The 27,499-nt window shown below is 51.5% G+C and overlaps 1 protein-coding gene and 1 non-coding gene across 4 annotated transcripts in view; one reads left to right on the forward strand and one right to left on the reverse strand.

The window, feature by feature from the left end:
• On the reverse strand, positions 1-19,910 carry LOC707114 (ATP synthase F(0) complex subunit f, mitochondrial-like). Its single transcript, XM_028827656.2, has 3 exons — positions 19,707-19,910; positions 1,591-1,675; positions 1-425 (listed from the first exon to the last, which is right to left on the reverse strand). The coding sequence occupies exons 2-3, from the start codon at positions 1,656-1,658 to the stop codon at positions 143-145; spliced, it is 351 nt and encodes a 116-aa protein (XP_028683489.2). The 5' UTR covers positions 1,659-1,675; positions 19,707-19,910; the 3' UTR covers positions 1-142.
• The window catches only part of LOC144331635 (uncharacterized), a 25,658-nt gene continuing 15,824 nt past the window's right edge, over positions 17,666-27,499 (forward strand). For all 3 annotated transcript variants that reach the window (XR_013398967.1, XR_013398968.1, XR_013398969.1), the window contains exons 1-2: positions 17,666-18,406; positions 18,512-18,747. This is a non-coding gene — a transcript (uncharacterized LOC144331635). The remainder of the gene's footprint in view (positions 18,407-18,511; positions 18,748-27,499) is intronic.

Raw genomic sequence — 27,499 nt, forward strand, 5'->3', positions numbered from 1 at the left:
TTTTTTTTTTTAACAGTCATCTTTTATTTGGAGGTTAATTCCCATCAGGATATGAAAGGATTCAGCAACAATCAAGATTGTGTTCCTCACGGAAGGGCTCAGGCCAAGGTCACGGGGTGGGGGGATGCAGAGCGTGTCCTCTTCAGTAGTATTTGCGTAGCCGCTCGCGCTTAAGATGCTTGTAGGAAAGGCAGTAGCTGAAGAGCACATAGCATGCCAGCACCATGGTAACCCCTGAGATGCTCCCTTTCCTCACGTCAATGTACTTGTAGTACCAGTAGTAACCTCTTTGAAACGCTCTGAAAATGCCACTAGGGCTGAAGTCCTGCATCAAGATCCAGCTTGGCAGCTCCCCTAGTTTGACCTCCAGAAGTTTCTTGTCCTTCACTGATATGACTGACGCCATCTTGGAGTCCTGGTGTCCGCTGTGCCGGGCCACGTCGAAGTTAGTTAGTTATTTATTCCATTTTGTTTTTTAATTGGACAGGGTCTTGAACTCCTGGGCTCAAGCAATCCTCCCACCTCGGCCTCCCTCTCAAAGTGCTGGGATTACGGACATGAGCCACCATTCCTCATCCTGTTGAATTTTCACAGGGATTGTTCATCCTCACAGGGATTGTCTCCATTTTGCAGTTAAGAAATAGGCTGGGTGCGGTGGTTCACATCTGTAATCCCAGCACTTTGGGGGCCGAGGCAGGTGGATCACTCGAGGTCAGGAGTTTGAGAACAGCCTGGCCAACATGACAAAACCCATCTCTATTTAAAAAATACAAAAATTAGCCGGGTGTGGTGGCGAGCGCCTGTAATCCCAGCTACTTGGGAGGCTGAGGCACTAGAATCTCTTGAAACAGGGAGGCGGAGGTTGCAGTGAGTTGAGATCGCGCCATTGCACTCCAGCCTGGGTGACAGAGCAAGATTCTGTCTCAAAGAAACAAAAAAGAAATAGGCTCCAACTTAGATTACCTTAGATTCACAAAACTAGTAAGTGGTAAAGATTTTGACTTGTGTCTGATTTTTTCATTTGTTGATCCAAGTGCTACTGGGCAGTGTCAGTTTTTGTCCACTGGAGACAGTGTCTGCCCTCCCAGAGTTGATGTCTCACATGCATTTGATACAATTATAACTGCTATAGAAGAGTGATACGGGTTAAGGGTGGCAGGGGATGACCTTGCCACCTCTACTGCCACGCCACCACTGGGCTGGGGTAGGGGGCAAACAGTTCTGGGGTATCAGTGGGGTATGGGGCCTCCTCAGTCCCCTCACTCCCCAAACAGGCAACACTGAACGCTCCCCAACCAAGTTGGTGAACTAGAAGCTCCCAGGACAAACATTCAACCTCTGGACAGGTCGCAGGAGGCCTGACGTCCAGCCCCTCCATGGGCCACTTCCCCTCTGCAGGGCCTATTGAGGGGAGGGAGGTCCCCATCCAGGATAATGAGGCCCTGGCCTGCCAGACACAGGGCCATTTGCAGGGGTTTCACTTTCTTCCATCCTGCCAGGCCAGGGAGAAGCCCACCTTGTCCCTGTATCCCTGTGTATAAGCTGACCACCCAGCCTTGGGCCCCACGGCAGGGGCAGGATGGCCCTCACCTGCTCATTCCTGTTTCATGTAGACACAGGTCCTGAGGCGGCAGGTGCCTGCTCCCACTCCCTGTCATGCCGTCAGTGGAAGGTCCTGGGGGAGACCCAGCTCAGAAGCCAGACTCACCTTCCTGGCCCGGCCCATCCCTCTGAAGGTATAGATACTACGAGGCCGGGCGCGGTGGCTCAAGCCTGTAATCCCAGCACTTTGGGAGGCCGAGACGGGCGGATCACGAGGTCAGGAGATCGAGACCATCCTGGCTAACACGGTGAAACCCCGCCTCTACTAAAAAATACAAAAAACTAGCCGGGCGAGGTGGCGGGCGCCTGTAGTCCCAGCTACTCGGGAGGCTGAGGCAGGAGAATGGCGTAAACCGGGGAGGCGGAGCTTGCAGTGAGCTGAGATCCGGCCGCTGCACTCCAGCCTGGGCGACAGAGCGAGACTCCGTCTAAAAAAAAAAAAAAAAAAAAAAAAAAGATACTACGGATTTGAGGGGGGGGGAATTCTCCATGGCATAGACAGAAATCACTCATTCAGACATTCATGCCTTTGTTTATTCAGCAAACACTCACTGGCTCTGAAGAGGTGGAGAGGGAGACTTGGAGGGGTAAAGGGCTGGGGCAGCAGGGGAAGAAAGAATATTCTAGTAGACTCAGTTCCTCTGAAAAAGGCTAATTTATTCCTTTGACAAACTATCTATGGCATCCACTCGCTGCCCTGGGAACACAGGTGTGTCACCACACCAGGCTAATTTTTGTACTTTTTTTTTTTTTGAGATGATGTCTTGCACTGTTGCCCGGGCTGGAGTGCAGTGATGCAATCTTGGCTCACTGCAACCTCTGCCTCCCAAGTTCAAGCGATTATCTTGCCTCAGCCTCCCCAGTAACTGGGATTACAGGCGCGTGCCATCACGCCCAACTAATGTTTTGTGTTTTTAGTAGAGATGGGTTTTACTGTGTTAGCCAAGATGGTCTTGAACTCCTGACCTCGTGATTCGCCCGCCTCGGCCTCCCAAAGTGCTGGGATTACAAGCATGAGCCACCACGCCTGGCCAATTTTTGTACTTTTAGTAGAGACAGGGTTTCACCATGTTGGCCAGGCTGGTCTCAAACTCCTGACCTCAGGTGATCCACCCGCCTCGGCCTCCCAAAGAGCTGGGATTACAAGTGTAAGCCACCATGCCTGGCCAATTCTCTGCATTTTTAATTTGGGGGATTTCACTATCAGGGAGAAGTAGGTTCTAGGTACTTGAAGCTGCCAATTCACTGTGTAACTTTGAACCCCTCTTGACATCTGTCCCATTTGTACAACAAGGGACAGTGGGGCTAGGCCCCTGGCCAGCTAGGCCATTTAGGATGGTCCCTGTGCCTGCACCTCTTCTTGCCCCACTGGCTCCTGAGCCCTAGGGAGGGCCCTAGAAGGACCCTGTATGGTGGCACTTTTCCCAAAGATGTGACGAAATAATGATGGGTTGAGCCCTGGGCAGAACCATATACCATCAGGTGAGACCCCTCAACCCAAGACACAAGAACCTAGTCAAACTACTGCTGGGCTGTGGCAGGGCTGGGAAATTCAGACAGGAGAAGAGTCTTGGCCCAGAGGCCCAGACATCTGTGTTCTTTTTCTAGCTCTGCCCTGATTCACTATATTCCTTTTTTTTCTTTTTTTTTTGAGACAGGGTCCTCCTCTGTCACTCAGGCTGGAGTGTAGTGACAGGATCATGACTCACTGCAGTCGTGACCTCCCAGGCTCAAGCAATCCTCCTGCCTCTGTCTCCCGAGTAGCTAGGATTACAGGTGTAAGCCATGACACCCAGTTAATTTTTTACTTTTAATTTTTTGTAGAGACAGGGTCTTACTATGTTGCCCAGATTCGTCTCAAATTCCTGGGCTCAAGTGATCCTCATGCCTCCTAAAGTGCTGGGATTACAGGTATGAGCCACCTCGCCCAGCCTGATTCACTACACTATTTTTATTTTTATTTGAGATGGAGTCTTGCTCTGTCACCCAGGCTAGAGTGCAGTGGTGTAATCTTGGCTCATCGCAACCTCCGCCTCCCGAGTAGCTGGGATTATAGGTACATGTGACCATGTCCGGCTAATTTTTGTATTTTCAGTAGGGACAGGGTTTCACCATATTGGCTAGGTTGGTCTAGAACTCCTGACCTCAAGTGATCTGCCTGCCTCAGTCTCCCAAAGTGCTGGGATTACAGTCATGAGCCACCACACCCGGCCTGATTCATTATATTAAACATTCAATATTCAGCTGAGGCGATGGCTCACGCTTGTAATCCTAGCACTTTGAGAGGTGAAGGCAGAAAGATTGCTTGAGCCCAGGAGTTCGAGACCATCCTGGGGAACATGGTGAGTCTCCCATGTCTCTACAAAAAATAAAAAAATTAGCCAGCCATGGTGGCATATGCCTGCAGTCCCAGCTACTCAGGAGGCTGAGGTGGGAGGATGACTTGAGCCCAAGAGGTCAAGGAATAAGCGAGATGTGATCATGCCACTGCACTCCAGCCTGGGCAACAGTGTGAAACCCTGTCTCAAAAAACCTCCAAAATTCCACATTCAATATGGGACCCCCATAAACACTGGACACTCTGCTAGGCATGAGGAAATAAGGGGCAACTGCAGACAAAATCCTTGCTCTCCTGAAGCAATGTTCTATTAACTGAAAACAAACAAATAAATGAGAAAATGGCAGACGGTAAGATAATCACGACCGGTGACAGTGGCTAGTGACAAAGTGGACACTTATATTAGGTGGACAAGACAAGGCAGGTCTTCCCGAGGAGGGGGCTCTCAACCCGTGAGCTGAAGCATACGATTCCTTGTCACATGCTTAACAGGGAGAAGAGCAGCAGGACTAGACACTTCCAAGGGCAAGAGGCAGGAACAGGATGGTGGGTTCAGGGAAGAAAAGGCCAGCAGCAACAAGCAAGTGGCGCAGATGAGGTCGAAGGGGGTCCCAGGCCATAGCATGGGCCCTGCCTGAAGCCTGGATGAGAAGCTGGGATTTTCTCTTCAATATGCACTAAGTTTCTTGCCCCGTGGTTGCATTATCTGTAGCTAGGGGCAGAGACAAGAAGAGAGCTTTCTTGGCCGGGCGTGGTGGCTCACACCTGTAATCCCAGCACTCTGGGAGGCTCAGGTGGGCGGATCACCTGAGGTCAGGAGTTCGAGACCAGCCTGTCCAACATGATGAAACCTCGTCTCTACTAAAAATACAAAAAATTCGCTGGGTGTGGTGGCACGTCCCTGTAGTCTCAGCTACTTGGGAGGCTGAGGCAGAAGAATCACATGAACCCAGGAGACGGAGGTTGCAGTGAGCTGAGATCACACCATTGCACTCCAGAATGGTGACAGAGACTCCGTCTCAAAAAAAAAAAAAAAAAAAGAGAAAAAAAGAGAGCACTTTCTCTCACATATTCAACTGCAAACCCTCTTGGAACCCTCCTTTATGGCAGGCCCAGAGCAAGGACCACTGCAGGAGCAGACCCAGGCCCCTCCCTTGAGGGGAAGAGCTGGGGGAAGACAAACCCAGGTCTCATGACTTCAACACCACATCAGGTCCACAGCAGGAGGAGGCCCAGAAGCTCTATGCACCCAGAGGAGGCTCCCACGTGGCCCTGGAACGCTTTTCAGAGGGTTGACAGAAGCTAGTAGGTGAAGAATTTGAAGAAAGGGGAATAGCACTTATGCCAAGTGCTTCAGGGTGAGTTGCAGGGTAACATGACACCTGGACTTGGCATTGAGGGGGCCTTAGGGAGTCCGTGGAGAGGGGAAGGGGAGTGAGACTAAGGGGCACAGGAGTGAAGGGTGAAGCCAAGGGCACAGCAAGTGTAACTGACTCTTTCAACAAACCACAGAGGTTTGCAGAAGGCAGAAACGTAAAACCCCTCACAAAGTGCTGAGATTACAGGCTTGAGCCATCGCACCCCGCCTAAAACCACAATGAACATAACTATTAAAACAGCTAAAATGAAAGAGACTGTCCACAGCAAATGCTGGTGAAGATGTGCAGGAATTAGTAACTTTATATACTGCTCATGGGAATGAAAAATGGTACAACCATTTTGGAAGATAATTTGGAAGGGAAGCTTTTTTTTTTTTTTTTTAAACACAGAGTGTCGCTCTGTTGCCCAGGTTAGAGTGTAGTGACTTGATATCGGCTCACTGCAACCTCCGCCTCTCGGGTTCAAGCAATTCTCCCTACCTCAGCCTCCCAGGTAGCTGGGATTACAGGCACCTGCCACCGGGCCACTTAATTTTTTTCTATTTTTAGTAGAGATGGGGTTTCGCCATGTTGGCTAGGCTGGTCTTGAACTCCTGACCTCAGGTGATCCGCCCACCTCGCCTCCCAAAATGCTGGGGTTACAGGCGTGAGCCACCGCACCTGGCCAGAAGGGAAGTTTCTTTTCTTTTGTTTTTGTTTTCTTTTTGAGACGGAGTCTTGCTCTGTCACCCAGGCCGGAGTACAGTGGTGCGATCTCAGCTCACTGCAAGCTCTGCCTCCTGGGTTCACACCATTCTCCTGTCTCGGCCTCCCAAGTAGCTGGGACTACAGGCGCCTGCCACCACACCCAGCTAATTTTTTGTATTTTTAGTAGAGACGGGGTTTCACCGTGTTAGCCAGGATGGTCTCGATCTCCTGACCTTGTGATCTGCCCACCTCGGCCTCTCAAAGTGCTGGGATTACAGGCATGAGCCACCACACCCGGCCGGGAAGTTTCTTAAAAGTTAAACATACAGCCAGACATGGTGGCTCATGCTGGTAATCCCAGTACTTTGGGAGGTCAAGGCGGGAGGATTGTTTGAGCCCAAGGAGTTCAAGACCAGCCTGTGCAACACAGTGAGGAGACCCTGTCTCTACAAAAAATGGTCAGGTGTGGTGGCTCACACCTGTAATCCTACCTTTGAGAGGCTGAGGTGGGAGGATCACTTAAGCCCAGGAGTTCAAGATCAGCCTGGGCAACATGGCAAGATGGCAACATGGCAAGACCCCATCTCTACAAAAACTTAAAACAATAGTGGGCTGGCCGGGCACAGTGGCTCATGCCTGTAATCCCAGCACTTTGGGAGGCCGAGGCGGGCAGATCACAAGGTCAAGAGATCAAGACAATCCTGGCCAACATGGTGAAACCCCGTCTCTACTAAAAATACAAAAAAAAAAAAAAATTAGCCGGGCATGGTGGCATGCGCCTGTAATCCCAGCTACTCAGGAGGCTGAGGGAGGAGAATCACTTGAACCCGGGAGGTGGAGGTTGCAGTGAGCCGAGGTCACGCCACTACCCTCCAGCCTGGAGACAGAGCAAGACTCCATCTCAAAAAAAAAAAAAAAATAGTGGGCTGGGCGTGGTGGTTCATGCTTGTAATCCCAGCACTTTGGGAGGCCAAGGCAGGCAGATCATGAGGTCAGGAGTTTGAGACCAGCCTGGCCAAAATGGTGAAGCCTCGTCTCTACTAAAAATACAAAAATTAGCCGAGCGTGGTGGTGTGTCCCAGCTACTTGGGAGGCTAAGGCAGGAGAATCGCTTGAGCCCAGAAGGAAGTACAGACTAGGCGACAGAACAAGACTCTGTCTCAAAAAAAAAAAAAAACAATAGTGAGGTGTTATGGCTGGCACCTGTGGTCTCAGCTACTCGGGAGGCTGTGAGAGGATTGCTTGAGACTGGGATGTTAAGGCTGCAGTGGGCCACTGCACTCCAGCCTGAGTGACAGAGTAAGACCCGGGCTCAAAAAGCAGTTATACATGTACCATGTGATACAGCCATTCCATTCCTATCTCCTCATAAGAAAAGGAAATAGGCTGGGCACAGTGGCTCAAGCCTGTAATCCCAGCACTTTGGGAGCCCGAAGTGGGTGGATCATGAGGTCAAGAAATCGAGACCATCCTGGCCAACATGGTGAAACCCTATCTCCACTAAAAATACAAAAATTAGCTGGGTGTGGCAGCACGCACCTGTAGTCTCAGCTACTCGGGAGGCTAAGGCAGGAGAATCGCTTGAACCAGGGAGGCAGAGGTTGCAGTGAGCCAATATCAAGCCACTACACTCCAGCCTGGCGACAGAGCAAGACTCCATCTCAAAACAAAACAAAACAAAACAGCCGGACGTAGGAGTGCACGCCTGGAGTCCCAGACACTCAGGAGGCTGAGGCAGGAGAATTGCTTGAACCAAGGAAGTGGAGGTTGCAGTGAGCCGAGAACGTGCCACTGTACTCCAGCCTGAGCGACAGAGCGAGACGCAAAACTCCATCTCAAATAAAAAAAAAAGAAAAAGAAATAAGGCCGAGCGCTGTGGCTCACTCCTGTAATCTCAGCACTTGGGGAGGCCGAGGCGGGCTGATCACCTGAGGTCAGGAGTTCGAGACCAGCTAGCCAACATGGTAAAATCCCGTCTCTACTAAAATACAAAAATTAGCCAGGCGTGGTGGCCGGTGCCTGTAATCCCAGCTACTTGGGAGGCTGAGGCAGAAGAATCACTTGAACCCAGGAGGCAGAGATTGCAGTGAGCCAAGATAGCACCACTGCACTCCAGCCTGGGCAACAAAAGAGTGAGACTCCGTCTCAAAAAAAAAAAAAGGGGGGAAGGAAATAAATGTTATGTCCTTATAAAGACTTGCATGCAAGGCCAGGTGCATGCAAGTCTTTGTGAGGTGCCGTGGCTCATGCCTATAATCCCAAGTATTTGGCAGGCCGAGGTAGGAGTATCATTTGGGTCCAGGAGTTTGAGACCAGTCTGGGCAACATAGCAAGACCCTATCTCTACAGAAATTTTTTTTTTTTTGAGATGGAGTTTCGTTCTGTCGCCTAGGCTGGAGTGCAATGGCGTGATCTCGGCTCACTGCAATCTCTGCCTCCCAGGTTTAAGCGATTCTCCTGCCTCAGCCTCCCGAGTAGCTGGAATTATAGGCACACATCACCAAGCCCAGCTAAACCACAAAAACATTTTAAAAAATTTAGCCAGGTATGGTGCCTACCTGTAGTCCCAGATACTTCAGAGGCTAAGCAGGGAGGATCACTTGAGCCCAGAAGATTAAGGGTGCAGTGAGCCATGATCATACCGCTGCACTCCACCCTGGGGAATCGAGTGAGTCCCTGTCTCAAAGAAAAATAAAATGACTTATATGCAAATGTTCATACCAGCCTTATTTGTTATGGCCCCAAACTGGAAACACCCAAATGTCCTTCAATGGGTGAATGGTTGAACCAATGCTGGCACATCTATACTATGGAATACTACTCGTGGTGAAAAGAAATGAACTACTGACACACACAACATGGCTGGATCTCAAAATAATAATGCTGAGTAAAAGCCACAACTTTAAAAAAATTCTTTTTTGAGATGTAGTCTCACTCTGTTACCCAGGCTGGAGTGCAGTGGCGTAATCTCAGCTTACTCACTGCAACCTCCACTTCCCAGGTTCAAGTGACTCTCCTGCCTCAGCTTCCTGAGTAGCTGGGACTACAGGCACACGACACCATGCATGGCTAATTTTTGTATTTTTAGTACAGATGGGGTTTCAACACGTTGGCCAGGCTGGTCTTGAACTTGTGACCTCAGGTGAACTGCCTGCCTTGGCCTCCCAAAATGCTGGAATTACAGGCGTGTGTTACCACATCCTGCCAAAAAAATTTTTTTTTCTTTTTTTTTGAGATGGAGTCTTGTTCTTGTTGACCAGGCTGGAGTGAAATGGCGTGATCTCAGCTCACTGCAACCTCCGCCTTCCAGGTACAAGTGATTCTCCTGCGTCAACCTCCCAAGTAGCTCAGATTACAGGCATGTGCTACCACGCCTGGCTAATTTTTCTGTATTTAATAGAGACCAGGTTTCACCATGTTAGTCAGGCTGGTCATGAACTCCTGACTTCAGGTGATCCACCTGCCTCATCCTCCCAAAGTGCTGGGATTACAGGTGTGTGCCACCGCACCTGGCCCAAAAAAATTTTAAGTAGAGATGAAGTCGGTGTTTCCCAGGCTGGTCTCAAACTCCTGGACTGATGTGATCCTCCCACCACAGCCTCCTAAAGTGTTGGGATCACAGGTGTGAGCTACCACGCCTGGCTGAAAGCCACACCTTAAAAGAAAAATAAGGCTCAAGCCTGTAATCCCAGCACTTTGGGAGGCCGAGACGGGCGGATCACGAGGTCAGGAGATCGAGACCATCCTGGCTAACACGGTGAAACCCCGTCTCTACTAAAAAATACAAAAAACTAGCCGGGCGAGGTGGCGGGCGCCTGTAGTCCCAGCTACTCGGGAGGCTGAGGCAGGAGAATGGCGTAACCTGGGAGGCGGAGCTTGCAGTGAGCTGAGATCCGGCCACTGCACTCCAGCCTGGGTGACAGAGCCAGACTCCGTCTCAAAAAAAAAAAAAAAAAGAAAAATAAGTAGGTACTATCTGATTCCATGTATAGAAAATGCAAATTCACCTACAGTGAAGGAAAGCAGATGAGTAGCTGCTTGGGGACATAAGGATGGAGGCGTCAAGCAGGAGGGATTTAAACAGGGGAATATGTAATCCTAGCACTTTAGGAAGCCAAAGTGCTCAGGAGTTCAAGACCAGCCTGGGCAAGACAATGAAACACCATCTCTACAAAAAATAGAAAAATTAGCTGGGCATGGTAGCACATGCCTGCAGTCCCAGCTACTTGGGGGCTGAGGTGAGAGGATCACCTGCGCCTGGGAGGTAAAGGCTGCAGTGAGCTGAGATCAAGCCACTGTACTCCAGCCCGGGCAACAGAGTGAGACCCTGTCTCAAAAATTAATAATAAAAATTTTTTAATGGCAGGGAATAACGAAACTTGGAGGTGAGAGATATAGTCATTACCTTGATCGTAGTGATGGTTTCATGGGTATACAACAGGTCAAAATTTATCAAATTACAGTTTTATTTATTTTATTTTTTGAGACTTTTACTCTTATTGTCCAGGCTGAAGTGTAATGGTGCGATCTCGGCTCACTGCAACCTCCGCCTCCCAGGTTCAAGCAATTCTACTGCCTTAACCTCCCAAGTACCTGGGATTACAGGCATGTGCCACCACGTCTGGCTAATTTTGTATTTTTAGTAGATTTTCAGGGTTTCATCATGTTGGTCAGGCTAGTCTCTAACTCCTGACCTCAGGTGATCCGCCCACCTCAGTCTCCCAAAGTGCTGGCATTACAGCGTAAGCCACCGCACCCGGACATTTTACTTAAAAAAGTATATATATGTATATATGTATGTGTATATACACACACACACACACACATATATATATATTTTTTTTCCAGATGGAGTCTGACATTGTCGCTCAGGCTGGAGTGCAGTGGCAAAATCTCGGCTCACTGTAAGCTCCGCCTCCCAGGTTCATGCCATTCTTTCCTGCCTCAGCTGTCCCAAGTCCCTAGCTGGGACTACAGGCGCCCTGCTAATTTTTTGTTTTTAGTAGAGATGGGATTTCACCATGTTAGCCAGGATGGTCTCGATCTCCTGACCTCGTGATTCACCCACCTCAGCCTCCCAAAGTACTGGGATTACAGGTGTGAGCCACTGCACCCAGCCTATACCTACATATTTTAATTTAAGATAGGGGCCTCGCTCTGTCACCCAGGTTGGAGTGCAGTGGCATAATGATACCTCACTGCAGCCTGGAACTCCTGGGCTCAGGAGATCCTCTCACCTCAGCCTCCCAAGTAACTGGGACTACATACAGGTCAGGTGTGCACCACCACGCCTGGCTCGAATTATAATTTCTTTTTTTCTTTTTTTTTTTTTTTTGCGACAGAGTTTTGCTCCTGTTGCCCAGGCTGGAGTGCAATGACGCCATCTGGGCTCACCACAACCTCCACCTCCCAGGTTCAAGCGATTCTCCAGCCTTAGCCTCCCGAGTAGCTGGGATTACAGGCATGCGCCACCACGCCTGGCTAATTTTTTTGTATTTTTAGTAGAGACGGGGTTTCATCATGTTGGTCAGGCTGGTCTCCAACTCCTGACCTCAGGTGATCTGCCTACCTCGACTTCCCAAAGTGCTGGGATTACAGGCGTGAGCCACTGCACCCAGCCCCGAATGACAGTTTTTGAGTATGTATAGCATACATATATCAATCATTCCTCAATAAAGCTATTAAAAAAGAAAAACAAAGCAGACATGCTGGAATGTATTGACATACTGGAATGACGGAAACGGCCAACCAACATTCATGGTTCACTCAATTAATATTTACTGAGCCCCTACTATGTGCCAGAGTCTGTTCTCAGCACTGGAGTCGCAGCAGAACCAAAAGTCCCTGCCCCTGCCAGCCTTACTAATTCTGGTGGGCAAGATAAACAATAAATATAAGGAAACAAGAAAAATCCATGTGGAGATTTGTCCTCAGGGAAATAAAACAGCTGTCCTCTAGAAGGGTGGGGGTCAGGGAGGGTGTCTCTGAGCAGGCAGCAGTTAAACTGAGACCTTTTTTTAAATTTATTATTATTATTTTTTTTGAGATGGAGTCTCACTCTGTCGCCCAGGCTGGAGTGCAGTGGCGCGATCTCTGCTCACTGCAAGTTCCACCTCCCGGGTTCACGCCATTCTCCTACCTCAGCCTCCTGAATAGCTGGGACCATAGGTGCCCGCCACCATGCCCAGCTAATGTTTTATATTTTTTAGTAAAGACGGGGTTTCACCGTGTTAGCCAGGATGGTCTTGATCTCCTGACCTCATGATCTTCTGCCTTGACCTCCCAAAGTGCTGGGGTTGCAGGCGTGAGCCACTGTGCCCGGCCTTTTTTTTTTTTTTTTTTGAGATGGAGTTTCATTCTTGTTGCCCAGGCTGGAGTGCAATGGCGCGATCTCCGCTCACTGCAACCTCTACCTCCTGGGTTCAAGAGATTCTCCTGCCTCAGCCTCCTGAGTAGCTGGGATTAGAGGCATGCACCACCATGCCCGGCTAATTTTGTATTTTTTAGTAGAGATGTGGTTTCTCCGCATTGGTTAGGCTGGTCTCGAACTCCCGACCTCAGGTGATCCACCCGCCTTGGCCTCCCAAAGTACTGGGATTACAGGTGTGAGCCACTGCGCCTGGCTGAGCCACTCTTTATTTATTTATACAGAGATATGATCTGGCTCTGTTGCCCAGGCTGCAGTGCAGTGGTGGGATGACCACCCACTGTAGCTTCAACTTCCCAGGCTCAAGTGATCCTTCCACCTCAGCCTTCTGAGTAGCTGGGATTACAGGTATGCACCACCATGCCACCCTAATTTTTGTATTTTTTGTAGAGACAGGGTTTCACCATGTTGCCCAGGCTGGTCTCAAACTCCTGGGTTCAAGGGATCTTGCCACCTTGGTCTCCCAAAGTACTGGGATCACAGGCATGAGCCACCTCCCCTTCCCTTGAGACTGCTCCCCCACCCTTACTTTTCTCCACTCCTCAGCGCCTTCCCGCAGAGTCTCAGCTCATGGCTGTGCAGCTTTGGGTGAATCCCACTCTCTCTATGCAGTTCAGTTTTCTTATCCATAAAGATGGGAGTCAAGGCTGTGTCCAGCTCACCTGGGCACTAGGCTCCCACACAGCTGACTCTCTGTGTAAGGGGGCCTCTCCTCTTGGCTCAGCTGGCATTTTGGGACACGCAGAGCAAACATGCCAAAGGCAGAAAAACAGCATCTCAGCAGCCCAGCTGGCTTGTCCTGAGGAGCATCCTGGGGAGTCTGTCCCCTGGGACTAGGGGTATCTTCTGGAGAGATGGCAGGGCTTGGAGGGGGCACCCCTCCTAACCAGGGCTCAAAGTGAGGCGGGAGGAGCTGAGGCACTGCCCTCAGAGCTGCTTCTATGAGGGCAGCTCTGTCCTGCTCATACCAGGGCTGGGGACAGGCCAAGTTGGCCTGAGGCCCAGAGGGGCAGGGAGGGAGGTCAGCGCCACAGTTGGGGGTGGGCCTGCTTGGCCCTCTCTCTGGACACAATGTCCTGGACTGCTCCACAGCTTGGCTGGCCAACAGGGAACAGTGGCTGGCAGAGGGCACGGGCAGCCAGCCGACTGGAGGCAGGCAGCCCAGCCTGAGCAAAGGGCTTGTTCTTACAACCTGTCCTGCCACCTTGGGCAAGGAGAGGGCCAGCTTTCTGGAGGCAGGGAACCTCAGCAGTCACTCGCTTCCTCTTGCCTCAGTTTCCCCAGATCATGAACAACTGCCATCATTTGAGCTAAGTTCTACAAGAACGCCGAATCTTACAAATGCTGCCTTAGCACCTTGCTGGCTGTGTGACCTTGGCCAGGGCACCATTCTGAAACCCAGATCTTCACTGGGTGTGAATGCATGGGCAGCATTTAGAACAGTAACCCTCACACAGAGAGTGCTTAATGGAGTAAAGTATGCTAGTACTGCCACATTAATAAACAATAACAACATTTATTTATTAAGGGCATCATGTGTGCCCAGAATTTCATCTGTATTGTCCCAAATACTGGCAGCAACTTGGTAGACACGTCTTAACACTCTGACTTTATTTTTATTTATTATTTACTTATTTTGAGATAGGGTCTTGCTCTGTCACCCATGCTAGAGTGCTCACTGCAGCCTTGGCTTCCTGGTTTCAAGCGATCCTCCTACCTCAGCCTCCCAAGTAGCTGGGACCACAAGACTGCACCACTACGCCCGGCTGATTTTTAAATTTTTGATAGAGAAGGGGTTTCCCTATGTTGTCCAGGATGGTCTCAAAACTCCTGGGCTCAAGCCATCTGCCTGCCTCGGTCTCCCAAAGTGCTGGGATTACAGGCATGAGCCACTGTGCCCGGTCAACACTGTGATTTTTTATTTTTATTATTTATTATTATTTTATTTCATTTTATTCATTTATTTTGAGACGGAGTCTTACTGTGTCACCGGCTACAGTGCAGTGGCGTGATCTCGGCTCACTGCAACCTCTGCCTCCCAACTTCAAGCAATTCTCTTGCCTCAGCCTCCTGAGTAGCTGGGACTACAGGCAAACACCACCACGCCTGGCTAACTTTTGTATTTTTAGTAGAAATGGAGTTTCACCATGTTGGCCAGGATGGTCTCGATCTCTTGATCTCGTGGTCCACCTGCCTCAGCCTTCCAAAGTGTTTGGATTACAGGTGTGAGGTGCCGTGCCCATTTTATTTTTTTGAGATGGAGTCTCACTCTGTCACCCAGGGTGGAGTGCAACGGCGTGATCTTGGCTCACTGCAACCTCCACCTCCCAGGTTCAAGCGATTCTCGTGCCTCAGCCTCCTTGAACTTCCGACCTCAGGTGATCCGCCCACCTCAGCCTCCCAAAGTGCTGGGATTACAGGCATGAGCTACCACGCCCAGCCTAATTTTTGTATTTTTAGTAAAGATGGGGTTTCACCATGTTAGCCAGGCTAGTTTCGAACTCCTGACCTTGGGTGATCCACCCACCTTGACCTCCTAAAGTGCTGGGATTATAGGCATGAGCCACTGCGCCCAACCAACACTGTGATTTTTTTTTTTTTTTGAGTCGGAGTCTCGCTCTGTCACCCAGACTGGAGTGCAGTGGCACGATCTCGGCTCACTGCAAGCTCCGCTTCCCGGGTTCACGCCATTCTCCTGCCTCAGCCTCCTGAGTAGCTGGGACTACAGGCGCCCGCCACCACGCCCAGCTAATTTTTTGCATTTTTAGTAGAGACAGGGTTTCACCATGTTAGCTAGGATGGTCTCCATCTCCTGACCTCATGATCTGCCCACCTTGGCCTCCCAAAGTGCTGGGATTACAGGCAGGAGCCCGGCCCCCAACATTGTGATTTTATAGGTGAGGAAACTGAGCTCCAAGAAGAAAAGTGACAAGTCTAAAGCCAAACCACTGAAACTACAGGGCTGAGTAGCTCCCCAGGTGGGAACCCAGCCTCCCCCATAGGCAGAGGGTAAGAGCCTGTTGCGTAGACCCTGGGGGGTTCCTGAAGGCCGAGGCTGAACCAAGCAGGGGCCAAGGGGTTTCTTGGGACTCAGCAGCGGAATCAGCCATCTGGCCTCCCACAGGATGCTGCTGGCATAGTCCAGGCTCAGATCAACGCACATGAGCCAAGGTGCCCAAGGAGGGCTGAGGGGAGTCGTGACAGGGAAGGATTCATTCATTCATTTGCATTCATTAATTCAGTAAACAAAAAATTGAAGACAATAGTTTGGTGTTGCCACACATAGGCTCTGCAGCCAGACTTGTTTTTGTTTGTTTTTTTGTTTTGTTTTGTTTTGTTTTTGAGGCGGAGTTTCACTCTTGTTGCCCAGGCTGGAGTGCAATGGCACAATCTCGGCTCACCGCAACCTCCGCCTCCCAGGTTCAAGCGATTCTCCTGCCTCAGCCTCCCTAGTAGCTGGGATTATAGGCATGTGCCACCAGGCCCAGCTAATTTTGTATTTTTAGTAGAGACAAGGTTTCTCCATGTTGGTCAGGCTGGTCTCGAACTCCCGACCTCAGGTGATCCACCCGCCTTGGCCTCCCAAAGTGCTGGGATTACAGGCGTGAGCCACTGCACCCGGCCTCAGACTTTGAACATGGACACTGTCATTGGCCAGTGGAGATAGGGTAATTCCTAGTTTTCCCACTAAAGCCTGAGTCCCCTCAGTTTCCAACAAAGCAGGATGATTGGTCACCCTGCCTGGAAGAGCGACTCCATCTCTTGGTTTCCTCAATTGTCAAAGGCGGGGCTGGTGCTGTGTGGCCTGGACACTAATTCTCCCTTCATATGTTTGCTCAAAGGTAAAATGAGGCCAGGTGCGGTGCCTCACGCCTATAATCCCACACTTTGGGAGGCCGAGGCAGGAGGATCACTTGAGGTCAAGAGTTAAAGACCAGCCTGGCCAACATGGCAAAACCTCATGTCTAATAAAAATACAAAAATTAGCCGGGCGTGTTGGTGCATACCTATACTCCCAGCTACTCAAGAGGCTGAGGCAGGAGAATCGCTTGAACCCAGGAGGTGGAGGTTGCAGTGAACTGAGGTCGCACCACTGCACTCCAGCCTGGGCAACGGAACAAGACTCTGTTCTCAAAAAAAAAAAAAAAAAAAAAAAAAAAAGGTAAAATGAGCATAACGCCAATTTGTGTCCAGGCCAATTTGTGGGAGCAGGGAGAGTGATGTTTCATCTCATGCTGGCAGGGGCCAAGCAGGAGGGAAGGGAAGGAGATATGATATCTACGCCCAAGGAAGAGATGAAGAAACTGAGGTTCCCAGTATCTGAGGAGCTCAGAGAAGGCCTGGGCAGATACCTTCCTCATCTCACAGCTTGTCCTCCTAGATGCTCAAAACAGGCTCTGGGTGAGCTACCTCAGTAAGATGATGAATGGGACCGCAAGGGACCCTCAGCTGCTTCTAGGGTCTTGTAAGGAGGGTGAGAGGGAAGCACCCACTCCCCACCACCACCAGGCCACAGAGCACCAGCCCATCTGCAGCTCCTGGGCCACAGGGCAGGCCTACACCGCGTGTTCCCAGGGCAAAGGCCAAGGTCCACAGGGAGCTGACTGGCCCAGCTGGGCACCACCTAACCAGGCCCAGGTCTGGCACTGTGGCAGGCCTCTGGCAGGGAGGGTTGGATAAGGAGAGTTCACAGCTACCCGGCTAAGTACTCACCGGATGTCGACATGCTGCTGTTCTTCCCCACCACACTAGAAGGAAGGGGCCATTTTAGACAGGTGGGGACACTGAGGCTCGGAGAGGCGAAATCTGCCCAAGGTCACCCAGAGGAAGGTGGAGAAACCAGCACCTACTGAGCGTCACTGCCCGACTTCATAATTTAAGCCACATGGTGGCCCAGGCACAAATGTTGTGGGTGGAGCGGCCACGGAAGGCTCCAGGGCCCCAGAGTCCAGGCCAGGGAGGAAGAACGCTGTACACAGGTGGAAGCCGAGTCCCCCAGGCGGACCTGGGGCACCCCCGCAGTCCGGGCTCCCCTAGGGACCCAAGAATCCTAGCGAGGGCGGTCACAGCCACCCCCTGCGGGCACCACCCGCCGTGCTCTGCTGGAGAAGGGCCTCAGTTTCCCTTTGGGCGCAAAGCTGAACGCGGACGAAGCGAGGCAGGCAAGGCGGCGCCGGTGGAGGGCGCAGGGTCCACCAGGAAAGGCGTGAGGGGGGTTACGTAACGGACGACGCGGGGGCGTCAGCGAGGGTCGGGGAGGGGCAGCGCCTGGGCGCCCGCTCCCCGAATAGCGCGCCTGTTCAGTCCTCGTGACGCCGGCGCGGCCCCCTCCGCGCCCGCCGAGCCAGCCGGGACAGGGGGTGGGGAGGACACCTGCCGGGAGCGAGTCTCGGGCTGACTCCCCATGGCCGCGCGGGGTGTGGAGAGGAGCCTGGGGGGGGCCTCTCGCCTCCGGCGCCCGCGGGGTGGGCGGCCCCGACCGCTCTGAGGCCTCTTACGCCCACACGCCCTTTGCCCTCCCCTGGGGCCTGGCATCTTCACACCTCCCGCCCTGCCCGGGCCGCAGCTTCGAGACCGCTGAACCCTCCTCCTCCTCCTTGTCTTCCTCCTCGGACTTCACCTCCACCAGGGACTTCCGCCCCGGGGCCCGGCCGCAAGCTTTTCCCCATTGAGCGCGTCTTCTGCCCCCGAGGCCCCGCGGCGGCCCCCCCACCCCCCGACCTCAAGGCTGGGTGTTATTTTTATTGTTATTTTTGAGACGGAGTTTCGCTCTTGTTGCCCAGGCTGGAGAGAAATGGCGCGACCTCGGCTCACCGCAACCTCTGCCTCCCGGATTCAAGCGATTCACCTGCCCCAGCCTCCCGAGTAGCTGGGAATTACAGGCATGCGCCACCACGCCGGCTAATTTTGTATTTTTAATAGAGACAAGGTTTCTCCATGTTGGTCAGGCTGGTCTCGAACTCCTGACTTAAGGTGATCTGCCCACCTCGGCCTCCCAAAGTGCTGGGATTACAGGCGTGAGCCACTGTGCCTGGCCGAGGCTGGGTGTTATTTATGTCCCCCTCTGTGTCTCCGCAGACAGAGCTCGGTGGAGAGATGGCCGCGGCCCAGCTGCACACAGCCGGCGCTCAAGTGCGAGGCCAAGGCAGGAAGACGCCGGCCCAGCCGCCTGCTGCCCAGGACCGAGGAGGCCTCTGGTCCAGGCTGGATTGCCTCACCCTTGGGAAAGCAACAGAGGACAGGAGGTAGCTGCCACCTGAGGTCATGGTCACCCACATCCCACCACACCGCATTTGCTCTCCCTCCTTCCCCAGGTTAGGACATCATCGGGCACTTCCATGTCGCCCCAGGAGGCTCCCCTACAGCAGGGGCATGGCCACGGGGAGGCTGCTGAGCAAAGTTAATTCCGGGGTTCCACACTAGGCCTCTTGGGAATGGGGCCTGGGCCTCTGCATTTGAAATGTGCTCTACCTTCTAAGATTTGAGATGATTTGAGAGCAGGGAGGGTTTTAGGGAAGAGAGCTAGCTGACAGCAGGAGATGGCAGGTGCAGGTGGGGACTGCGGCAGCCTTGATTTGATGGGGCAGGATGGAAAGACAGGGCAGATGAGGATGAACTGGGAGCCTTGGTCAGAGAATGTCCTGATCATGACCTTGGAGCACCACGCCCACCCGTACAGGTATCCTTTACTGCCTGCTAAGGGATATATTGGACCCTGTCCTCCAGCAACCCTGCAAAATGGGCCTTATTGTCCCCATTTTAAAGGCTCAGAGCGTGAGGCCGGGCGCAGTGGCTCACAACTGTAATCCCAGCACTCTGGGAGGTCGAGGCAGGCAGATTGCTTTGAGTCCAGGAGTTTGAGACCAGCCTGGCCAACATAGCAAAACCCCGCCTCTACTAAAAATACAAAAAATTAGCCGGGCATGGTGGCACATGCCTGTAGTCCCAGCTACTCGGGAGGCTGAGGCAGGAGAATCACCTGAACCCGGGTGGTGGAGGCTGCAGTGAGCCAAGATTGCACCACTGCACTCCAGCCTGGGCGACAAGAGTGAGACCCTGCCTCAAAATAACAATAATAAATAAAAATCAAGGCTCAGAGAGGGGATGTGACTTGGACAAAGTCCCTGGTGAGGAGGGTACAGAAAAATCAGGACTCAGTTTAATTCCTCCATCCAGGCCCTAGCTAAACACTAGGCATGAAAAGATGAATAAAATACACTTCCTGCCCTAAAAGAGTTGTTGATACAGGAAGAGGAGCAGGCAGCAAACATACCACAATCGCAATCACAATCATGATGGAGGTCTGATGGAGCAGTGAGGGCTCAGAGCTGAATTTTGAAGGATGAAGAGGAGTTACCCCAGAAGATTCGGGAGGGGCATCGCCAGCAGAGGGAACAGCTTGTTCTGCTGCTCAGAGGCCTGAAATAGCAATCGCTGTAGGGATCTGTGAGCTTTTTGGTGAGACTGAGCTTAGAGTGTGTTGGTTTGGTGGGAGATGAGGCTTGATGTGCCCAGAGAGCCTTGGCTGGGCAAGGAGGCTGGACTTTGTCCACAGTGCAAAAAGAGTGTGAACCCTGTGGAGGAGGGGTGAGGAGTAGGAGGGACCTGAAGGAGGCCAGAAGAGCAGAGGCACAGGGCTCCCTCCCGCCCCATCCCTATATCTCCATGGCAACCCCTCTTCCCCCACCCTGACTCTACCTCAGCTGTGGACCTGCTTCTCTATCAGCAGCTAAGCTGGGGACTGTCGGAAGAGACCAGACCCCATTCTAGCTGGGCATGATGTGCTTGCTGTGTGGCCTGGAGCAAGCCACTTTGTCCCCTTGGGTCTTGGTTTTCTTTTCGGTAAAATGGGGGCAGCACTAATCCCTGTCCAGTCCCTCCACGTGGTGAGTGAGGCGCAGAGGCAATGATCAGGTGGGAGGGGCTTGTCTGCCTCACAGCCCCTGTCGGCACCTTGCTAGGCATTGGCTCAATTGGTGCATCCCTCAACCCTCATCCGGTCAAGCCTTCTCCCCAGTGGTCCTCCCGACCATGCCCACCAGACTTCAGGAGAGGCCGGCACTGCTGGCTGGAGTCCTGAAGCTGCCAATTTTCTGAAAGCGGAGGCTCAGGCAAGTCACAGCCTCTCTGGGCCTCAGTTTTCACAGATGCAATATGGAATGTTCCCAAGTGTCTAGTGGGGAGAGGGCCCTGGCAGCCCCTCTGCTCCAGGACAACCCAGGCCTGGTCTCTCTAAACACAAAGGGGGCCAGGCACAGTGGCTCACGCCTGTAATCCCAGCATTTTGGGAGGCCGAGACTTGCAGATCAGTTGAGGCCAGGAGTTTGAGATCAGCCTGGCCAACACAGCGAAACCCCATTTCTACTGAAAATACAAAAATTTAGCCAGGCATGGTGGCGCACACCTGTAATCCCAGCTACTCAGAGGCTGAGGCAAGAGAATGGCTTGAACCCAGGAGGCAAAGGTTGCAGTGAGCCTGGACAACAGGGCAAGACTTTGTCACACACACACACACACACACACACACACACACACACACACACACCCAGAAACAGAACAGGCAGATCAGGACCCTCTCTGCCCTACCCCCTGTTATGTCCCCTCTGCCACTCCCAGCCCCTGCCAGGGACATCCTGTGCTCCAGTGATGTCACCAGGCCTACAGGATTTATTTTTAAACTCCCAGGCCTTGGCCAGCTCCCTACCCATCACCCATCCTACCCCATCTCACCCTACCTGCCCTGCTTCCCACATCCCAGCTGAGCCCCCGGCTGGTCCTTGAAAGCTTCTCCACACACACTCTGTTGCCCAACCTGCAGCCCTCAGGCTTCTGAGAGGTTGTGGGGAGCCAGGTCACTGGCCAACTGATCTTGGCCATTGGATTTGGACCTGCAGAAGTAAACAGATGGGCCCCTGGATGTGGACCCCAGCTGCCTTGTGTCCCCAAGGGGGAGTCTGAAGCCCAGGTGGCAGGAGGGCGAGAATCATCAGATAGGCTGTGCGAACACTTGGAGCCCCTGTCTGGGCCTTGGAGTTGTCACCAAAGTTTGCTTTGAATTCATTTTTTAAAAGCAGCTTTTTGTCTGGAAGCTTCAAGTCTTTCTTGATGATATGCAATACAGACGGCTGCAGAGATAGACTGGGTGCTGGGGTAGCTCCCAGCAGTACCCTGGCCCTCACCCACACCCTGGGCAGGGTGTGTGTCCATCACAGATGTTACACACTTGCCCTCTAGAGTGACTTTAGACTAATGATCTGTCCCCATCTTCAGCTTAGAAATTTATGCTGATGAAACACCCATTTTATGTGTTTCATATGTTGGCCTTCTGGATGAGATTATGGGTGAAAATGATATTCTCCTTCAAAAAACCATTTGAAAATGGCAGCCTTGACTCTTCTATCCTCATAGCTGCCCTGGGAAGCTGGGCAAAGATCAGAGGACCAGAATCCTCTTTTCTTTTTCTTTTTTTTTTTTTTTGAGACAGAGTTGTGCTTTTGTTGCCCAGGCTGGAGTGCAATGGCACGATCTCGGCTCCCTGCAACCTCCACCTCCCAGTTCAAGTGATTCTCCTGCCTCAGCCTCCCAAGTAGCTTGGATTAGCCACTATGCCCGGCTAATTTTTGTATTTTTAGTAGATAGAGGGTTTCACCATGTTGGCCAGGCTGGTCTCGAACTCCTGACCTCAGGTGATCTGCCTGACTCGGCTTCCAAAAGTGCTGAGATTACAGGCGTGAGCCACCACTTCCAGCCCTGAATCCTCTTTTTTTTTTTTTTTTTTTTCTTCAGACTGTGTCTAACTCTGTTGCCCAGGCTGGAATGTAGTGTCACAATCTCAGCTCACTGCAAGCTCCGCTTCCTGAGTTCACGCCACTATTCTCCTGCCTCAGCCTCCTGAGTAGCTGGGACTACAGGCTCCCACCACCACACCTAGCTTATTTTTTGTATTTTTAGTAGAGACGGGGTTTCACCATGTAGCCAGGATGGTCTCGATCTCCTGACCTCGTGATCCGCCCACTTTGGTCTCCCAAAGTGCTGGGATTACAGGCATGAGCCACAGCGCCTGACCCTGCACTGCACTCCGGATTGGGCGATAGAGTGAGACTCTGTCCCAAAAAACAAAACAAAACAAAACAAAAAAATGGGAAACTGAGGCTCAAAGAGGAGAAGTGACCCAGGCAGTGGCAGTGGCTAGAATCCAGGGTGTGTCTATCCTCCAGCCCCATGAGAGGTGAGATTGACTTACGTTGCCCAGCCCAGCCCAGCCAGCCAGAGTTGGCAGTCCTCTTTTATTTTATTTTATTTTTTTTGAGACGGAATCTCGCTCTGTTGCCCAGGTTGGAGTGCAGTGACACAATCTCAGCTCAGCCCACTGCAACATCCACCTCCCAAGTCCAAGCAATTCTCCTACCTCAGCCTCCTGAGTAGCTGGGACTATAGGTGCCCACCACCACACCTGGCTAATTTTTTGTGTTTTAGCAGAGAAGAGATTTCACTATGTTGTCCAGCGTGGTCTCGAACTCCTGAGCTCAGGTGATAATTCGCATGCCTCAGCCTCCCAAAGTGCTAGGATTACGAGCATGAGCCACCGTGCCCGGCTAGAATTTCCATTTCTTGATAGTTCAGTGCAATGCAACACGGAGAACAAAAGCACAGACTCTGGACCCAGATAGATCTCAGTTTGAGTCTGCCTGTAACATTTCTTAGCTGTGTCATCTTGGGCTACTCACTTCACCTCTCTGTGCCCCAGTTTTCTCACCTGTAAAATGGGATTTATGATAAGATGTAACTCACAAAGAGTTGTGGGAAAGACTTTGAAAAAAATGCTTGAAAAGCACTTAGCAGACTGGGCGTGGTGGCTCACGCTTGTAATCCCTGTGCTTTGGGAGGCTGAGGCAGGTGGATCACAAGGTCAGGAGTTCAAGACCAGCTTGGCCAATGTGGTGAAACCCTGTCTCTACTAAAAATAAAAATAAAAAAGTCTGCTACCACCACCACCACTACCACTACTCTTATCTCCCCAGGGAACATAGTGACCCTTGAGTCAAAAGAACAAGAGCCAGGTTTGTTACTCAAGGGCAGGAGCCAAGAAAGAAAGTGCCTAGGCCTGCTTACTATGCCCACACCCTAGCTGTGTCAGCAGAAAGTTCACCAGAGCTGGGTTCAAATCCTGCTTATTGGGTGATCTCAACCAAGTCACTTAATTGCTTTGAACCTCAGTTTTCTTGTCTGTAAAATGGGTGTAAAGATACTGTAAAGGGCTGTTGTGAGGATGAAATGAATGTGTATAGAAAGCATCTGCTGTGATGGCTGGGCGCGGAGGCTCCAGCCTGTAATCTCAGCACTTTGGGAGGCCGAGACGGGCGGATCACGAGGTCAGGAGATCGAGACCATCCTGGCTAACACGGTGAAACCCCGTCTCTACTAAAAAATACAAAAAACTACCCAGGCGACGTGGCAGGTGCCTGTAGTCCCAGCTACTCGGGAGGCTAAGGCAGGAGAATGGTGTAAACCCGGGAGGCAGAGCTTGCAGTGAGCTGAGATCGCACCACTGCACTCCAGCCTGGGCGGCAGAGCAAGACTCTGTGTCAAAAAAAAAAAAAAAAAAAGCGGCCGGGCGCGGTGGCTCAAGCCTGTAATCCCAGCACTTTGGGAGGCCGAGGCGGGCGGATCACGAGGTCAGGAGATCGAGACCATCCTGGCTAACACGGTGAAACCCCGTCTCTACTAAAAATACAAAAAACTAGCCGGGCGCAGTGGCGGGCGCCTGTAGTCCCAGCTACTCGGGAGGCTGAGGCAGGAGAATGGCGTAAACCCGGGAGGCGGAGCTTGCAGTGAGCTGAGATCCGGCCACTGCACTCCAGCCTGGGTGACAGAGCAAGACTCCATCTCAAAAAAAAAAAAAAAAAAAAAAAAAAAAAAGCATCTGCTGTCCTGGCACAGTAGCTCATGCCTGTAATCCCAGCACTTTGGGAGGCTGAGGTAGGAGGATTGCTTGAGCCCAGGAGTTTGAGACCAGCCTGGGCAACATAGGGAGACCTTCATCTCAATTGAAAACTATATATCTATATCTATATCTATATCTATATCTATATCTATAGATAGATATAGATATAGTGAAACCCTGTCTCTACTAAAAATTAAAAAAAAAAGTCTGCTACCACCACCACCACTACCACTACTCTTATCTCCCCAGGGAACATAGTGACCCTTGAGTCAAAAGAACAAGAGCCAGGTATAGATAGATATAGATAGATATAGATATAGAGATAGATACAGATATAGATATATTTAGCCAGGCGTGGTGGCTCACGCCTGTAAATCCCAGTGCTTTGGGAGGCAGAGGAAGGTGGGTTGCTTTATGTCAGGAGTTCACGACCAGCCTGGCCAACATGATGAAACCCTGTCTCTATTAAAAATACAAAAATTAGCCGGGGGTGATGGCGTGCACCTGTAATCCCAGCTATTGAGGAGGCTGAGGGAGGAGAATCACTTGAACTTGGGAGGCAGAGGTTGCAATGAGCTGAGAGCTGAGACTGTGCCACTGCACTCCAGCCTGGACAACAGAGCAAGACTCTGTCTCAAAAAATAATAACAATAAAAAAAACTGACTCACAGTAAGTGCTCAATAATTACATGACCAGGCGTGGTAGCTCACACCTGTTATCCCAGCACTTTGGGAGGCTGAGGCGGGCAGATCACTTGAGGTCAGGAGTTCGAGACCAGCCTGGCCGACATGGTAAAACCCCATCTCCACTAAAAATACAAAAAGTAGCTGGGTGTGGTGGCATGCACCTGTAATCCCAGGTACTTGAGAGGCTAAGGCAGGAGAATCACTTGAACCCAGGAGGCAGAGGTTGCAGGGAGCCAAGATCACACCACTGCACTCCAGCCTGGGTAACAGAATGAAACACTCTCAAAAAATAAATTAATGAATTAATCACATATCTCTAGCAGGAAAAGAACCAGGCTGACTCTGTATGGGGAAGAGGGGAGGCTGGAGATTGGGCCCCTCCAGCTTAATCCCTGGACCCCCTTCCGCTAAGGAAGTCCACAGCCTCCTTGACTACTCTGGCAGGAGTGAGAATAATGCTGTACGCTTCAGGGAAGCAGGGATCTAAATCCAAATGTATGTAAATCTCATGCAAATCAGGAAGCACTGGGTCCTTCCAGGGGAGAGATGGAGAGAGAAAATCCAGTTACCAGGGACTGGGGATGGGGATAGGGGGACTGGAACAGAAGCAGGTTGCCCCAGAGCCTTCACAGGGCACTGCCTCAGATGCCAACTGAGAAGCTGCCCCAGGCCCTGTGGGCCCCTCCTGGCATGGATATGAAACCTCCTGGTGCCCTGGGATTCCCCGGTCCTCCTCGGTCAAGTTGAGAGGGTCCCTGGTGAGGATACACACAGACCCATTTGTGCACACATACTCTAACCCTGCTAGACACAGTTGGACACACACACATATACCCAGGAACAGTCACAGACACACATAGACACAATTGTACACACACTCAGACACAGGCACTAGGGCAACTCAGGCTCTGGGCCTCAGGGCAGGGGAGGCCCCGGAGATCTTGCCCCACTTGAAAAGGCCGTGCTGAGGCCCCAGGGGCCCCTCGTTTCCTGTCCACCCGCCTTTTCTGCAACCCACACACACGGTACCTGGACACCACCCCCACTCGAGGAGGCCCCTGAAAAAGCTCCTTCCTTGGCCTCATCCTGATACGGCAGGCCTGCTCCGTGCACCCCGTGGGGTTCCAGTTCTTGCCCACATTTATTCTTTATTTTTATTTACTTTTTTTTTTTTTTTGAGACGGAGTCTGGCTCTGTCGCCTGGGCTGGAGTGCAGTGGCCGGATCTCAGCTCACTGCAAGCTCCGCCTCCCGGGTTTACGCCATTCTCCTGCCTCAGCCTCCCGAGTAGCTGGGACTACAGGCGCCTGCCACCTCGCCCGGCTAGTTTTTTGTGTTTTTTAGTAGAGACGGGATTTCACCGTGTTAGCCAGGATGGTCTCGATCTCCTGACCTCGCGATCCGCCCATCTCGGCCTCCCAAAGTGCTGGGATTACAGGCTTGAGCCACCGCGCCCGGCCTTTATTTACTTTTTTAAAAAATGTAACATTTATTTATTTTTTTATTTACCAAGACAGAGTCTCACTCTGTCGCCTAGTATGGAGTGCAGTGGTATAATCTCAGCTCACTGTGAGCTCCACCTCCCGGGTTCATGCCAATCTCCTGCCTCAGCCTCCTGAGTAGCTGGGACTACAGGCGCTATTTTTTATTTATTTATTTATTTATTTATTTATTTGTTTGTTTATTTATTATTTAGTAGAGACGGGGTTTCACTGTGTTCGCCAGGATGGTCTCGATCTCCTGACCTCGTGATCTGCCTGCCTCAGCCTCCCAAAGTGCTGGGATTACAGGCGTGAGCCACCATGCTTGGACCACTTTTTTAATTTTTATTTTTGAGCCAGAGTCTCACTCTGTTGCCCAGGCTGAAGTGCAGTGGCACAATTTCAGCTCACTGCAGCCTCTGCCTCCCGGGCTCTGGTGATTCTCCTGCCTCAGCCTCCCGAGTAGCTGGGACTACAGGTGCTTGCCACCACACCTGGCTAATTTTTTTAATTGTTTTTTTTTGTTTGTTTGTTTTGTTTTGTTTTGTTTTGTTTTTGAGATGGAGTCTCACTCTGTCGCCCAGGCTGGAGTGCAGTGGTATGATCTTGGCTCACTGAAACCTCCGCCTCCCAGGTTTAAGCAATTCTCTGCCTCCCAAGTAGATGGAATTACAGGTGTGTGCCACCACGCCTGCCTAATTTTTGCATTTTTAGTAGAGATGGGGTTTCACCATCTTGACCAGGCTAGTCTTGAACTCCTAACCTTGTGATCCACCTGCCTCAGCCTCCCAAAGTGCTGGGATTACAGGCATGAACCACCACGCCTGGCCCTAATTTTTTTGCATTTTTAGTAGAGATGAGGTTTCACCATATTGGCCAGGATGGTCTCGAATTCCTGAGCTCAGGTGATCCGCTCACCTTGGCCTCCGAAAGTGCCACTGTGCTCAGTCTATTC

This window comes from Macaca mulatta, chromosome 10 (genome assembly GCF_049350105.2).
Source record: "Macaca mulatta isolate MMU2019108-1 chromosome 10, T2T-MMU8v2.0, whole genome shotgun sequence".
In the NCBI taxonomy this organism is placed as follows: Eukaryota; Metazoa; Chordata; class Mammalia; order Primates; family Cercopithecidae; genus Macaca; species Macaca mulatta.

Excerpts from the sequence above, each read along its gene's own strand:
- LOC707114 (XM_028827656.2), bottom strand. The coding sequence starts at position 1,658 with ATGACAGGGAGTGGGAGCAGGCACCTGCCGCCTCAGGACCTGTGTCTA. Across the intron at positions 426-1,590 it reads CATGAAACAGGAATGAGCAG|CGGACACCAGGACTCCAAGA; the intron begins GTGAGGGCCATC and ends GGCCCGGCACAG.